This window comes from Ochlerotatus camptorhynchus, unplaced genomic scaffold, assembly GCF_037179485.1.
Source record: "Ochlerotatus camptorhynchus isolate MF236.1 unplaced genomic scaffold, CSIRO-AGI_Acam_v1.1 ptg000038l, whole genome shotgun sequence".
Lineage (NCBI taxonomy): Eukaryota > Metazoa > Arthropoda > Insecta > Diptera > Culicidae > Ochlerotatus > Ochlerotatus camptorhynchus.
This window is the reverse complement of record NW_027040529.1, coordinates 27110-44435: the sequence shown is the minus strand read 5'-3', so window position 1 is coordinate 44435 and position 17326 is coordinate 27110. Positions and strand designations below refer to the sequence as shown.

Sequence of the window (17326 nt, the reverse complement as noted above, 5' to 3'; positions counted from 1 at the left end):
AATTGGTGGCAATTACAATGATTAGTTTGCGGAGATGATTCAGTTAAGCTTCAAGCTTCAAGATATTATAGTGATGACGCTGCACCGGGTTGCCCCTTGGAAGTCAGGAATCTTGACATTCGGTAGAGAGCCTTATTAATGTGTGAACAGAAAACAATCTGAGGCAGTTAGTTTCAGCATTTACCACAACATTCCAATGGGAATTTCTAACATTAATATAAAAAAAAAGATGTAAAACCTTTGATTGTTGAATTATCAACAAACCAATCAGCGTCCAATGAAGTTGCGTAATTGTAGCACTGCACTTGTTCGAACACACACAAAAGCTATTGGCTCCGGACATGCAACGGAAAGGTAAAATTCTGCCAAATGGATCTTATCACCGGTTGAGACCGATAGCGAACACATGAGCCACACCGCCGTATAATGTGTCCCATTGGCTTCCGGTTAGGTGTCGTAAGCAATCAAGATGAAATTTCCATTTCCCTGTTATAAATGATATGGCCCCCTGATGGATGCGCTTAGTATGTCTAAATAAGCCATCCGACAGTGATTTAGTATTCATCGGAGAACAGAGAACGGAACACACGGCCAAGTGACAAGTGGCTATGAGCAAAGTTTTGATATTTGTTGTGCTTTGTGCGGTTGGAACTGATGTGAGTTAAGAGTGTCTGTTTTTTATTTTTTATTTTTTGGGAAATTTCAATTGCCATCAAACAATTCCATTAGGGGAATTAATTATAAAAATATGAAACTGGTTTTACATAATTAAAACGTCATTTTAAAAAAAAATCACCATATCCAAAATGGCACTTTTTTGCAAAAATGTGAATGAATGCCCATAACAAACAATTAGGCTAAATGACGGCTTCGGCAATACCTTAACCTATTACCGTCATGGGGGTAAAAAATGTCCTTGAAAGCTCAACTTTGGCATGTGGATGTTTCAGAGCATCTATTGGCCAAATGTGAGTGCTCTAAGACTTTTTTTACCACTTGACGATAACAGCTTAAGGTATTGCTCGGCTTCGGCAATAATAATATTTCCCTTATTAAAATCTGAGAAAGTCTATGGTCTGCAGAGTATTTCCATTTCCGGGCCATTTTTGGATACCCGGGAATCGGAAGCAGCTGGTGGCTCTTCTCGGGAATTCCCAGCAATCAGAAAATATGTTTATCTGGTGACCGGATAGAATTCGTCAAACTTGGCATGAAAGTTTCTCCCAACATCTCCTAGACATTTCATCCAACCTGTCCTGGAAGATCCTTCCTTCTTTTGTTGCAAGTATCTTCAAACTCATTAGGTTCTACTAGTTTCCTCTGAAAGTTGAATCCAATTTTTGTGATGCCTACCGATTCACAGAACAAAGGTTCGAAACTACCGATTTTTCACTTTTACTAACGAGAATCACAGATGTAAGGCTGTGTTCCATTTGATGAATTTTCACTTAAACTTTACACTTCGAAAATAAATTATAGTGTTCGGAAATCCCTCTGTTGTTGATCGTCCGATTTTTGAGAAGGTGTTTGTTAAGATTGATTCATGGTCGTGCAGAAATAAGTCTGCTGGAATAGCAGGTTTATTTGAAAAGTTTACAGCGGTCAAATTTAAGTTTAATTTAATTCACCTTTAGAACACAGCCTTAGTAATCTTGAAAAATGTTCAAAACCTATGTTTTGTTTTCCGTGTAGTCAGTCAGTTTGATCGAACGTGATGTGTTTTGCAGCTAGCTCCAATCCAACGTATATGCTAAGAAAAAAGAACCCAATGTAAGTTCTTTTCACTCATCTTGGCACTATGGTGCAGGAACCAAAAAGTTGGTAGAGGGAAGGGGGTCAAAGTAGTTTTCATTTACATGTGTGGAATTCGTATGGCATTTTCCATTAGCTTTCTACTCAAAAGTAAGTTAATTGTACCCAAAAGTATGTGAATATGATAATGCTTAACGATGGGCTCCCACACTTTACTATCCCTGTGGGGTGGTTTTGGTCCTCCGTTTTTGACAACATAGAAGGAGAAAATTAGACAAACTAGTCAAAAGTAGGTAAAAGTCAACTGGCCGTTGGGAACTTTTTTCTTACCGTGTACGAATGAGTTTATTTTACATTTAATCAACTTTCTCTGTCTGATGCTATTTTCTGATTCTCCCTTTTGAGATTTCGTGTTCCGTTCATTCTACTTGCACTTATTGTTATTCTTAATTGTTATTCTTAATATTCGCATATTTTTGAGGGGTACGAATTACTCATATCATTGAACTCGATGGCTGTAGAACTGATCTCTTTCTGTTTACCTTGTGTTTAAAACTAATAGAAAGTCGGACACCTAGGAAATCGCATAAGAGAAGTACACCAGTATTTTGGCCCTAGGTTCCTATTTTGGCCACACTTCAGAAAACCGATTAAATTACAATATTCGTGTATTTTGTGGTCAACATGTTTATGTACACCGATGAATGTGATTTGTACCAACAAGCTGAACGCAACTGAACATCTCAAAATTGTAAACAACGTGAAACATCGTCAAAACGTGGGAAAAATAGGAACATGACCGTTTACCCTATTCAAAAAACATCGGTTCGAAAATCCTAAATTGGTGAATCAAAGCAAAGCCAAAACTGGTCATGCAACACCTAGTTTTAAGATCCGCAATTACAAAATGATGATGTACTTAAAGAAATCATGCAATTTTACAGATATCAAAACGTCATTACCACTGTAGTGGACTTTTTGACTGTAGTGAGCAATTTTTTGAATTACCCTCTATCTAACGTTTTTTACTCAAATGAATAACTATCGCGAAGATGTGAAGTTTCTACACGGCCGGGATAATAAGAAATGAGGCTTTATTTTTTTCCTCTGTTCGGGACCTAACACCACTGCGACCAGTAATTTGATCTATTGTATTATATCCCGTGTCCTTAGTTTAGTGCAAGTCGTATTACTCCATCACTACTGAGAAATGATCAAATATTCGATTTCTTTTACAGTTGTCATTCTTGCATTTATCGCAAGGATCCGACTCTAATTGAATGGTCCCGCTTTTTATACCCTTCGGAGTATTGAAAAACCCTCCAAAGGCGCACCCCTTTGTCAGTCAAATTTGGATGCCTTAGCAACACAATTCAGGAATGACACCGATTATGACCATGCATCAGAACCCTAGTCTTAACCACTTAAATCTAGGGAACAACGAATAGAAGATTAGGAATCACATAGATGCAGACTAACTAATTCATTTTTTACTTGTTTCAAGATCATCCTCGATGGACAAAACCAAGTTTTGCCACTACCAACAAGACATAAGGCTTTCTCCGATTATCAACAATTTCCTGTTTAATTTGTTGTCCGAGAAACGAATGACCTCTGAAATTGCACGAGTCAGCTACATGGTTCTTCCACAAGGCTCATGTTTAAGTCCCCTCTTGTACAATTTGTATGTAAAAGACATTGATGATTGTCTGGCCGAAAATTGCACGCTAAGGCAGCTTGCAGATGACGGCGTGGTTTCCGTGGTTGGACCAATAGCACCGGACCTGCAAGGACCATTGCAAGATACCTTGGATAATTTGTCTACTTGGGCAATGAATCTGGGTATCGAATTCTCTCCGGAGAAAACAGCTTTTCAGTTTCAGCTTCAACTTATGGGTAGAACAATCACTCACTGCATGTCGTTTAAGTATTTAGGTGTCTGGCTCGATTCCAAGTGCACTTGGGGAAAACACATAGCGTAGCTGAGGCAGGGATGCCAACAGCGAATCAATTTCCTTCGTTCCATTACCGGCACTTCATGGGGAGCCCATCCGGAATAAATATCTGATAAGACTGTACAAGACCACACTTCTCTCGAGTTTGGAGTACGGTAGCTTTTGCTTTCAATCGGCGGGGGGGGGGGGGGGGGACGCACATATTGAAGATCCAAAGGATTCAATATCGTTGCATTCGAATCGCGCTAGGTTGTATGCAATCGACGCATACCTTGAGTCTTGAAGTTCTTGTGGGCGTCCTCCCCTTAACAAATCGTTTTGCGGATTTATCGTTCCGGTTCCTCATCCGCAGTGAAGCCATGAACCCGCTGGTGATCGAAAACTTTGAGAAGCTGCTAAAGCGGAATCCTCAAACACAATTCATGAACTTGTACTACGAGTACATGACTCTGAACATCGGCCCCTCCTCGTTCAACCCCAATCGCGCTGTCGCCCATCATTTCCGTTGTTCTTACGTGAGATTCGATCTCACAATGAGGCAGGAGATTCAAGGAATTCCAGAGCCTCACCGTTCCCTGATTGTCCCAACTATTTTTGCGAACAAATACCGCGACGTCCCCACCGAGAAGAGATTTTTCATAGATGGGTCGGTGATAAATGCGTCCACTTGTTTTGGAGTATTCCACGATCTTCATAGCGCCTCATACAAGCTTCAAAAGCCGTGTTCGGTATACGTTGCTGAACTAGCAGCTATATCGTACTCACTCACTTCCACCTGACCATTATTTCATTTTTACGGATAGCCTAAGCTCCCTGGAGGCTATGCGTTCAATGAGGCCGATGAAGCACTCGGCGTATTTCCTCCAGGAAATACGATCGTCATTGAGTGCTTTATCAAACAGCTCGCATTTCATCACCTTGGTATGGGCCCCTTCTCATTGCTCTATCCCGGGCAATGAGAAAGCGGACTCGCTGGCCAAGGTGGGCGCTATGGAAGGCGATATTTACGAGCGACAAATCGCCTACCACGAATTTTTCACGATTTCTCGTCAGCAAGTCCTCACCAACTGGCAACAAAAGTGGAATGATGGTGATCTGGGAAGATGGCTACATTCTATTGTCCCACAGGTGTCGATCAAACCCTGGTTCAAAGGGTTGGATATGAGTCGTGATTTTATTCGTGTAATGTCCAGGCTCATGTCCAATCACTGTTCGTTAAACGCCCACCTCTTCCGTATTACCACAAACGAAGTGACAGACGACTTACTGGCGAAGAAATCCATTTAAATAATGTGGTTCACTGTAATAGAATTTTCTTGGAAGCTTGTGCCATCATCCACCAGATGGGTTAGTTTTTTTGTTTTGATTTGAACAAAGTTGATTTTGTGTACAATGATTCTTTGACAGTGTGCAAAGAGTGCGTATCATTTTGTCATTTTTTTATGCATTTCAGTTTTGAGTAGAGTGAAAGAGATAGAACCAAAATATTCTAGTACATTTGGTGAAAATGCTAGTTCAATCCAATAGTAGTGTTGCCATGTGGTACAATCCAGTAGTAGTGGTGTTGCCATGTGGTACACTGAAAAATTGCAATAGCAGGTTAGTCACCAAAGTTTTCGAGCCGCTCCGTCTGTCACTTCGTTTGTGGTATTACCAACAATCAATACGAAACTAACGATTTTAAATTGGCTCACCACTTTAGTAGCCTATTGGTCCCAAGCAAACGATTAACGTACCCTATTCTAGTTGAAATTCTATTACTACACTATGTTTGTTTTGATTCGCTATGAAAGTTTGACAGATAACATCAGGGGTGTGTGGATTCATGCAGAACATGCAGGGGTTAGTGAAATAGCTTGGGACTGCTTGGGACCGTTGTTTTGGTACTGAGTGAGCCAAAAATAATAATGATTTTCTTCGGGACCCAGTGGTCTTAGAGTTACCTCTATGGTATTACGCTTGCCGACAGCAACTTGTGCACCTGTGGAAACGGTTATCACGACATCGAGCATGTTGTTTGGTCCTGCTCCTTGCATCATGAGGCGAGATCCGTTCTATGTGATTCCCTTAGGGTCCGAGGAAAACAACCCTTTAAGCCAATTAGAGACGTCTTGGCTTGCCGTGATATCGACTTTATGAAGCTTATTTACTACTTTCTTAAAGCTATTGATGTATGTGTTTAATGTTTTGTGTTTTAGTCATCCTTTACGTTTAAGTTTTAAATTAGTTCAAAATGCTTTCCCTTGTCCTCCCTCCAAATGATCAGTAAATGTAATTCCTAATCTCTAGTAAGCCGCGAGTAATCGGCCCCCGTTCTACTAACATAAATGTGATATTCACTCTTTAAAAATCACCAGTATGTAAACACAATCATGTAAAAAATATTCGGCTCCGCAAAGCTAACGCATTTGAGCCTTGAAAAATAAATGGATTATAAAAAAACAAGGCATTAAAAGTAACAAGGACTAAGATGTGTTCCATCGATTACTGAAAAATCCTTTTCCCCTAGTTTGAAGTATTCAGGACTAGGATTCGCTGATAGATCTTACGTCCCGTAACATAACACTAAAAGGTGATCTACCAACGTTACGGGGCAATGAGGCACTTTACTATTTTTAATTTTAATTTTGCTCACTAGTGATACATTTTTTAATTAAATTATCCGCTATCTGGAAAGACTAGCTCACCTGAAGAACTTTACCAAAGACGAGAGCTTTCCATATGATCAGGATATGTAGAATTCAGTGAAAATAATATTTTGCTCACTAATGCCTCCTAGTGAGCTTATTTTGAACGACAGTATCTGTCATTAGAGAGATTTATTTACATGAATAACTATGTCAAAGACGCGAACTATAAGAAAAATGAGACTATTTTGCTCAATTGGCACCTCGTAGTGAGCAATTTTTTAACTAAACTTTAGTCTATCTGAAATGTCTAGCTAAGCTGAAGAGCTTTGTAAAATAGATTGCTAAAGACAAATGCTTTTCCTCTGGTCAGGATTAGTAGAACTGAGTCATACTAAAGTTTGCTCACTAGCGCTACCTGGTGGGTAAATTTTGAACAGCTATGACCATGTTACAGTCGCTATAAATCAATGGAGACGCTTGGAAGTCTAGTCGCATTGAACAAAAACATAAAAAATATAACTCAAAAGCAAAAAAAAAACACATCGCTGATTGTTCGACATGTTGTGTAAAAAAGCCTAAATTTGCAGGTAAAAATTAAAAACATATTGAGCCCTCTGTCTACAAACCATGAAAATCATAAAAAAACAAACAGATTTTTTTTTTCAATAAAAAATTCAATTTTTTATAACATTATTTTTCTTACAAATATTTTTAACTATCTTTCATTTGGAGTGGTTCAAAAGTTATGCATTTTTGAAAAAATAAACTTTCTCAAAACAACCCCACTTCTATTTCTATAATTTTCTATTGTAAAGAATGCCTTAAAATTTAGTGAAGTGTGTAAATAAGCTGGTAAATTGCTTCAAAACATTTAATGTTTTTTTTTCGATTTTTTTTTGATTTTCAAAATAAATGTAAATTGCGTGTTTCTAAGTGAAAAAATAATTTATTTGGAATTTAAGATTTTTTTTTGATAAATTTGCACATGTAATTTTTTTTCCTATGTCTAACCGTTCTCTAGTTAATTCGATTTTAAAAATGCAACAATTATTAATTTTCAATATTATAGACCATTTTCTAATATAAGTCCAGCCACAAAATGTGGTTTCGTACATTGGATCATTAGAATGACAGAATATATTTTTTGCAATTTGGTTGTTTGAAACTGGATTATAGCAAGGACATTTAAGTGTTCCAGGAAATGGTTTTACTTTCTTAAAAAATCGGATCGAATTTCTTGTCGGTCTTTTTGTGTTCTTAAGTAGAAATATGTAATGTTTGTTTGAAGATCCTCTTTACGACTATTTGCCCAGTCATACAGTTGTTTGGAGTATACCAATGGTAGAAGCACAGACAAACAGACATAACACTCGCAAGTTGTTCATTGAACAAGCATTTAACGGTCAATTTAAAAGTATCGTAGTTGGTAGTACCGCCACCTGTGGCGCGCATAGTCAATTCCCTTGCGTTTGACATTTACACACTACCGCCATCTGTTCAGCGTACTACCCACCACAGTGTACTCAACAGATGGCGGTAATGTTTTAGCGACGATGTTTTACAGTGAGAAATATTCAATGTGTTATGTCTGTTTGTCTGTGGTAGAAGTTTGCTTCATATCTAGCTGAATTCCATCATATTTTACAACTGAAACATTTCAGTTTTTCGATCACTCTATCTGACAAGTTTCTTGTTTCTGAACTACACTTCTTTGATTTGAGTGGAGGGTTATAGCACTTGGCATTATTATCCATGATCAAAAAATTACTTGCTTTTTATCTTGAAAATTTAAGAGAGATGAACCGAATGGAACAGGTGAAGAACTTCCAGCTGTGATATCGTGGGTACCTGTTTATGTTTGTAGCCTCTGTTTTGATATACACAATTCTACCCAGGTATACAGCTAAAAGAGGCCTGAAAAAAAGACACTTTGGCGGGTTTGTTGATTATTTGGGTCAGTGTTGGGAAAATATAAAAAAATCTAATTTCACCACGCTTGATTTTTGCAGACAAAAATCAACAAGCAAGCAACTGCTGATGGTATTACAAGCTGTGATCTCATAGCTACGAATATCAAGCTAACAAAGCTCACTAGCTACAATTCTAACCAAACCCGAACGCGACCCGAAACTACCGTCACTACTACGTGTCGTGAAGAGTGCAGAGAGATAGCAAACCATATTTTCTCTTTTTAAGCGCCCATTACACATGTCAATATATTGACAAACATCGTATTGTCAATTTTCCTTACAATATTATCAATACATAAATATTGACAACATTAATGACAACACGCTAAAGTGCTCGTTACACGGGTCAATATATTGACAGTAAATTGAAATACTGACAATATTATTGAAATTGTAATATTGATGACGATGGATTGATGACGAGTATTGTTGAAAACTGATTTTCATTTCACTTTGTCAATATTCTTCCCCTACCCAAGAGGAGGGAGAACGTATGTCATTTAGATGGGCTGACTCACACAGTACCTTCGCGCATGCAGCGAGGCATGCAGTGTTGCCATTTGTTTTAATCTTCGTGTGTGATTTAAAATCAATTTCAAACTAAATAAAAAATGTATCTTTTTACACTCACCAATCCCCCAGGCTTCGTTTATATGGATGTACATTTTCTACAAAATCACAAGCATAATCATGTTATTTTTTTTTACTTTAAAATAAAATAAATACTATCAGCGTTTCACATCCCAAGAAACATTGCAAGTTTTATCACGGTTTTAAAACATGCTACAAGTCTAATTCATAGTCTACAAAACCCCCATAAAACCCTAATTGTTACTTGGGATACCTACCAGTAACGAAAATTAATTATTGTATGCATGATTTTCATTTATGGTTATTTACCAAAACATCAGCATGATAGTTTCTATTTGGGAAACTGCGTAGCGTGAACGTGGGTTATTCCCGAGGTTATTCCACACGTGTAGTTATTCCGCGCACTCGGTAATCGATTTGATTAAATTCAATTAATTTGGAAGTACATGTCATGTTATCTGTTGTCCTATGTATTTTCTGAGTGCTGTCAAACAGTTACAACATTTGGTAAACCAATTTGGTATTTGAATGACGAGTCCGCGGAATTACAGCTCACGCAGAATAACCCACGTTCATGGTACATCCAATGTTAATAAATAAACTTTTTTTTTTCCTTTATTAACGAGACTTTCAGCCTTAGGCTGGTTCATCTCTACTATATAAATAAACTATATGTGTGGCCATTAATACAGTTCATATGATATATTTTCTTACACGTCTTCTGGTCATTAGTTGACTTTAATAATCATCAATAGTAATTTTCCAGAAAGTATAAGATGATTTTCATCATGATAAAACTAGTGTATCATTATCATAAAACTCAGCATTATATGTATGGGTAACATTAGGTAAACATTATTGTTCGAACGAAACAGGAGAGTTCAGTGATATCAAAAATAAAATTGGATGCTATAATTAATCACCTAGTTCTTATATCATTATGAGAACATAATAATAGGCCTGGAATAGATTCTTATTTTACACTATTTATTCTAAAAATCCTGAAAATTAATTTAAAATGTGCAAGTATAAGTAAATGTTGGGTGAAAATTGGTTTCTATATATGTCCAGGACTCCGCTGTTTGGTAATTTTTGAACTACGGAACTGTTCGGTAAAAGTTTAAAAATCAGTGAAATTTTTTAAAAATTTAGAAATTTATTCCAAAAATGTACGGCCTAGTTAACCCCATTTAATGATACAAATCAAATTTGTCGATTTTATTGATTTCCTTCGAGTAACGGTCATTTGAATTTTTTTTTCCAATTTTTGCAGCTGTTCAAAAACCCGGCAAATTTTACCGACTTCGGTGATCCGAATTCAGTGTGTAGCTAGTATTTTCAATACATACAGGTCCAGCAATCGTTTCTGTTTGGACCCGAATGCAAACATTAACTCTAACACTTTCGTTCGCTGATCTATATTTCTTGTGTGCACGGGAAAAAAGAGTTCCCATATTCGTGAACCACAGCCGTGAACCATAGTTCACGGTGTATATTTGAGAAAATTTTGTTCTGAATAGCTGGCCGTGATTTTTAGTTCACGGTCCGTTCCCGTTTTTGGGAACGGATTTTTTTCCGAGTGGGGAAATTGAGACAAGTAATATTAAATTTAATAAATTGAGGGGGCCTCCCTTAGCTCAGTCGGTAAAGGCGCAGCTACAAAGCAAGACCATGCTGGAGGTGGCTGGGTTCAATTCCCGTTCCGGTCTAGGAATTTATCGGGTTGGAAAATTTCTCGACTTCCCTGGACATAGCAGTATGATTGGACTTGCCACACAATTATACCGATGCAAAAATGGTACAGGCATCGAAAGCTCTCAATTAATAACTGTGGAAGTGCATCTAGAACACTAAGTTGAGAGCACGCAATAAGCTAATAATGCCATACGCAATAAGCTTGAAATGCGAAGAAGAAGAAGAAATTGAGGTAAAAAGGCTTCTAAAGTATTGCCATTAATGTTGTCAATATTCAAATATTCGAATTGATGGCAAAATTGACGGTTTTTTAGCAATACTTTCTGAGTATTGACAAAGTGAAATTAAAATCAACTTTTCGTCAATACTTGGCACCAATCATCATCTTCAATATCACCTTTTCAATAATATTGTCAGTATGTCAATTTATTGTCAATATATTGATATGTGTAATGGGCATTTTACGAAAACGATGTGCAACGGTATAATTTTTGTGTCGAGTCAACTCTCAGCTTTATTTTTACATTCTACCGTATGCGTGATAATGTTTGCACCATTGAGCAACGTCAAATTAAAAAAAAAAAATCTCAAAAATTTCGTTTTCGAGTTTTTTTTATTAATTCAAAGGGGGGATGTTTCTCAGAGTCTTAAACTATGATTATCATCGATCGAGTTTCCACTTGCTGCAGTTACTGCCTCCACACGCTTCCGGAATGCACGGTAGGTTCTAATAATGTAGTCTGGATCCATTTCTCCCCAGGTACTGGTCAATGTTTGTCTGAGGCTTGCTGTACTCGGGTGGCGTTTAGAACAGGCCTTGGCCTTCATGACGCGCCCTATTGAGTAATCCAGCGGATTAAGATCGGGGCTGGATGGCGGCCACATATCCTTCGCCCAGAATGGAAGATGTTCTTGCAACCATTTCTGAGTGCGGTTCGAGGTGTGGCACGGGGCCCCATCTTGTTGAAATACAACATTTGGCTTCGAACCGTACTGTTTTTTGATCCACGGAAGAACATACTTACTTAAAATCCCGATGTAGACCTCCGTGTTGACCTTGTCACCTCCTGGAATGAACACCGGGTCTATTTTTTTTTGGAATCGGAAGACACCAATCAAAACATCATAACGCTAGCAGGATGCTTGGTCAGATACACGTTCTTGTGCTCGTCGGCCAAGTCTTTTACCGGAAGAGAACTAATATACCGGTCGGTTCTGGAATTTGATACGGGATCGACGGTGAACATGCTCTCGTCGATGAACAGGATTACCGGAATTTTTCGCTTAAGGAAGTTTAAGATTATGTGAGTTTTTTTCCGTGCCCTCGACTTCGCCCCGCAATCTTCCTTTACGATCTTCCGTGCCGTAAAGTCACTGATCCCGTGTTCCTTTGCCATTTTCCTTATTGAACGCACTGGATTCACCCGAATCTTCCTTTTGATAGCAGCGATAACCTTCGGACGACCTATGGCTACCTTCGCGGATAGTTGTCCTTTCTTTTCTCGGTCTAAAACCCGAGTCCACCCGGTCCACCGGGACACTCCCACGGCGATTGAAATGTCTTTTTGCGACATTTGCGCGTGGAATAAATCATGAATACGCTGCCACTTCGGCATAGTGCAACTGTCAAACTAAGTAAATCATTTTCTTTTATACACAGCCTACTACGGTATGAGCTATAGGTTACGTGCATGCAAAGAAAACCAAGGCATTGTATGCACAGGTGAAACGGGAACCTTATTGTTAAAAAAGGAGCTTGTTAAATTAATAGGCCTTTTTAATGCACCACCATCCTAGAGGGCACCACGCGAGTTTGAGAGGAAACGTCAACTAAATCGTTTGTTTATATCAGAAGAAGGATTTTTCACAACACAAATTGAAGCATTTATCATTAAACATCTTGCCAATGTCCATCAGTAATTGTCTTATTTTACGATTTTCCACACATCTGAACTGATTTGCACCTAAATTATTCACACACAAGCAATCTGGATGAGCATAACCGTGAGCGTATGAGAGCGGAAAAATTTCATTTGATTGATGATTTTACCAACACCGATTTGAGCATTTACTTGTAAATTCTTCCACCAGGCATGGATAATGATTTACATTCATTTGCCTCTTTTCATCAACAGCATTCCGCAAAATGATGTATTAAAATTTTGTAGGTTTTGTTATTAGCTACAACGTTTGTTAAGAACTTAAATCTGTATCTCTTATGCACCACGAATTAGAGCAGGCAGAACTCGTTACTGTTTTTCAGTGAATGTAAAATACATTCACTGAAAAACAGCAGTGGATTCTGTTTGCTCTGGTTCGTCATGCATAAGAGATATGGATTTGAGTTTTTGACAAAAGTTGTAGTTAATAACAAAACCTTCAAAAGCTCCATACACCATTTTGCGGAATTCTGTTGATGAAAAAAGTTAGGGGCAAATGAATGTAAATGAATGCACAAAATGAATGCAATGAACCGATTTTTGAAAATGATCTAAAATGTTGAAAACTCAAAATTATTAGTTTTTAAATTCGCATTAACTTGAGAACGGCTGGACTTACGAAAAAAGCTTATGTATAAAAATTTATTAAAAAATTATGCGATTTCCTTATATCTTGAAAAAAAAACAGCTAAAATTGAAAACACTCATTGCCAAGTCTTAGGGCATTACTGCAGTTTTTTTTAAATATAAAAGTCGATGATAAAATGTTTTAAGAAAATCGACTGAGTTTTTTTCTTTTCGTCTATTTTTTTTTCTCAAAGAACATTTAATTACTTACAACTTTTTCTCAAATGTCATTTTGATCGGATCAATAATTTTTATGTTATGATTTTTAGAAGAAATATAGTCAATCTCTTGAATACGCCCTTTAAAAAGTTACTCTTGAGAAAACAATCATATTTAAATGAAAAATACAACCATTGGTTGCAGCGAACATATTCGAATCGGAAGCACTCATGTCTAACCGGTTTGCGTTTTGGGCTGGAAATGCTCTTCATGGTTATACTCCTGCACTAGATTCTTTAGACAACCAGGAACCAGAGATAGCAAGGAAAGCGAAGGCATAATAAGCAAGTCCGAGAGCAGACCTTAGATCGAAATATTTAAGTTTAATGTACTGTGCTTTATTCTAGCACAAATAAAGCACAGTACATTAAACTTAAATATTACGATCTAAGGTCTGCTCCCAATGCTTATAATGTGCTTGTTTTAAGTTTCTGTAAACCAAGCAAAGTAAAGCATTACTTAAAACTGGTCAAATATTTTATGGACAGACCCGTAGCCGATAGAACATTAAAAAAAAATTATCAACATGTTTTTGCGTTTCGATAATTCATCATACAGCGTCGCCATGTGAGGGCACAGCAGAACATCATGGAACAGGGCAAGATTGCTGTAATTGGTGCAATCGCTAAGGGCAAAGAAGTCATTGACCATGGGGTGAACGTCAAATCGGAACGGCAGCAATCTTACGGTTCGTATAGTTTAATTTGGTAAACTATTAAAAGCAATCTCAATCATTCCTTTTCCTTTATATTTTGTACTAGACATCTTTGGTTTGAAATTCGATACGAGCAATGGCGTGGGCACTGGATTTGGGGATGCCGCTACGGAGAAAAACCTCAACAGCGTCGAGGATGATTTGGTTCGGCGCAGGAAGCGTTCGCTGGATGTATTGGAAGCACTGCGGGCCGCAGGATTGATCAGTAACTCTGCAGGGGGAACCAATGTGAACATTGTGAAAATAAACAGCGTTTCCAATGTGAACAACTATGGACCGGAGACAACAACGGAGAGTTCTACGCGCAGGAGGAGGTTGATTGGGAACTTCCATCGTTCAATGGTTTTTAGTGTGATGGATCAAAAGGTATCCTATGTGAGCAGTGATACTGAATTACATAAAAATGAACTGTTTAAATCGCACACGGAAGGTGAAAGTCATTCGAATCATTTGGAGAAGATGGAGGAAAAAGAGGTTGATGGACCCGGTATTAGGAACAGGCGATCACTTCGAATTGATACAGTAGATGAAAGTCAAGGACCGATTAAAAAGGATCATTTGATGCAAAATGATGACCAACAGTTATTTGGAAGCCCAAAAATTAAGAGATCGTTGGTCTTGAGTAATTTGGAAAATAAAGCTTTCTACTTCACCAGGCGCGCAGAAGCTAAAGCCGACGGATCCATGAAAACTCACACGTTTACTGGATCTCGAGAGGCAAAATTGAGCAAGCTTTCATTTGAACCTGAGTCAGAGGGTCAACGGAGAGCGAAACGTTCACCTCAGGAGATGGATGAGGGCACAGTTACGACTGATCTACCTCCGCGTAACAGAACGCGTCCTGGGCCTCCCGATGGCGATGGAGGTGGTCCTCCTTCAGGTCGACCAAGGGGACCTCCTCCCGATTGTGGTGGTGGTGGTCCTAAAGGTGGCCGCAAAGGAAAAGGTCGAGGCCCGCCTCCACCACCTTCTGAAGAGAGCGATGAGGATCAACCTAACGATGCGGCACAGCGAAAGAAACGTGAAACTTCCGGAGATGAAGTTTCTAATGAGAGCAACTCCAGTTATTACAGTGATTCATCGAGTAGCGAAGAGCATACTGGTCAACGTAGAAGGAAACGAGAAATCAATGCTAACTCTGGCGATGAAAATGGCACTGGAACAGATTCTGGTGATTCAAGCGCATCCAGTTACTACAGTGATTCATCCAGTAGTGAGTATAGCGATTCAACGAGTGAAGAAGATCAGGACTCTGAATCAAACGACGGCGGGGAAGATACGCAGGACGAAACCCCTGGGAATGAAGATGACGTGCAACGTACTAAGCGATCACCATGCAAACGATCAACGACGCTACCGCCGGATGAGTTGGAGAGAAGAAAACGAGAGGCAGAATCGCAAGAGGATGCCGGAGAAAAAGTTGAAAAAGATGTTGCCTGGTTTTCAGATGTGATGAATAAGTTTTTCAGAGCTGTGAAAAAGGTGGCCGATACGGCAAAGCAAGTATTTAGCGGAGGTAAAGGGGAGACAGGTGGTGAGGGCAATCCTGATGCAGAACGAATGTAATCGCTTATTTTAAATTATTTGGATTTGTACCCGTTTCTCATATTTTTATTTGATTTATTTTTTGTTATTTTAAAGAAGTTGTGCTAAATTTGGTGGCAATTTGAGATCACACGATCATAAATAAAGACAAAAAAATAGCATAAAACCAGAATTGAGTGTACATGGATCAATCAATTTTGAATGCGTTTATATGACAGAATTTGTGATTTTTGTATTCAGTAGGAATATCACTACATGGCATGTGGCCCTGCCATAGTTATCAACATTTCCCTGAAGAGAATGTATAAGGGCTTAGAAATACCTATGGAGCAAATCCAGGCCAAACAAAATGAATTTCAAACATTCCCCTCCTTTGATTGGCTTTTCATTTTTCATGTTCGTTATTATTCAATAAATTATAGCTCAAAACCGTCTCGTTTAATCTAAATGACGTCTGAGACAAAGAAAATAGACAATTTATGAAAAAACTACTCTCGGTGATAAAAACACCTCAAATTGATAAAAGCTTCACTAGCAAAAACAGCGTATTTTAAATATTGTTATACTAATGTTTAATTTAGCATACACACAATAATAACAAGGGGGCCTCTCTTTGCTAAATCGGTAAAGACGCAGCTACAAAGAAAGACCATGCCGGAGGTGACTGGTTTCGATTCCCGGTCCGGGCATAGAGTATGATTGTACTTGCCACACAATTATACTTGGTGAACATTCTGGGCTCCCTGTCTCAAATCATTTGCAAGTATTAGATGCATTAGAACTTTTTGACGTTTAATCGTCTTTCTCTATCTAGCACGCAAGGATTGTTTTCCCACTAATTTATTCGATTTATATGGTGCAATAGTGTGCGCCGATAAAACGTCCAAAACGATCTATGAAAGGTAAAAAATCCGAACTGTAACATAACCACTGGATGATCGAGTTTCAGAATACTGGTTACTCACTGATTTTTCATATGTGCGCCCCACCCACCTGAATTCGCGGTAAGCGTTGTCCTTATTTGCATTTACATAATATACTGCTTTAGATTTCAACTCCTTGACAATGCGAATTTCCTTTTCGTTGCTGCTACTTTAGTCCTGTCCGTCGTTGATTATGTTCGATGTGATAGTCCATGCTATATTCTGATGATGGAAATGTTTTGGTAGTCGCTGTCTTAACGTAAATGATGATCTGCTCCACATCTGGCTTGATTGTAACCGCATATGTTAGCACCTTGTTGAGGTGTGTCATCTTCCGTCAATGCGGTCGTCGTCCGTGTCCGTTTAGACTCATTTAGAATCATATCGTTGAGACTGTTTAGATTCCTATCGTGCAGCTTCCGTTTCCTATCTGATTCGCACTCCTCTGCCACCTTTGCCCTAGACTGGAATTTAATTTGATACTCCTTGGCCAACTTGATATGTAGAGAATAACATTCCAAAGTCTTCATGTCCAGTTTGCTATATAGTGGTCTGATGCTATCCTTGATGAACTCTGGTTCCATCCTCTAAACTACACTGGGTGAATTGGGTGTCTGTACCGTAATCCTATGGCTTATAGACAGTCTTGCTTCCACTTACTAGCTTTAAAAATGATTTTGGAATTTTGGAGTCATTAGATGTTAAAATGTTATTTTGTACTTGTTAGATACAAGAAGAGGTTGAAAAACAAGTGTTTGACACAT

General features: G+C 38.4%; 1 protein-coding gene across 1 annotated transcript; it reads left to right on the top strand.

Annotated features, from left to right (window-relative positions):
• Positions 1 to 291: 291 nt before the first annotated feature.
• LOC135711788 (dentin sialophosphoprotein-like) lies at positions 292 to 15660 on the top strand. Its single transcript, XM_065234751.1, has 3 exons — positions 292 to 656; positions 13938 to 14067; positions 14141 to 15660. The coding sequence occupies exons 1-3, from the start codon at positions 609 to 611 to the stop codon at positions 15658 to 15660; spliced, it is 1698 nt and encodes a 565-aa protein (XP_065090823.1). The 5' UTR covers positions 292 to 608.
• The last annotated feature ends 1666 nt before the right edge of the window (positions 15661 to 17326 follow it).

Bases quoted from the DNA above. Each gene is read 5' to 3' on its own strand.
- LOC135711788 (XM_065234751.1), top strand. From the start codon at position 609: ATGAGCAAAGTTTTGATATTTGTTGTGCTTTGTGCGGTTGGAACTGAT. The intron at 657-13,937 runs GTGAGTTAAGAG...TTCATCATACAG, and splicing joins TTTGTGCGGTTGGAACTGAT to CGTCGCCATGTGAGGGCACA. The intron at 14,068-14,140 runs GTTCGTATAGTT...ATTTTGTACTAG, and splicing joins GGAACGGCAGCAATCTTACG to ACATCTTTGGTTTGAAATTC.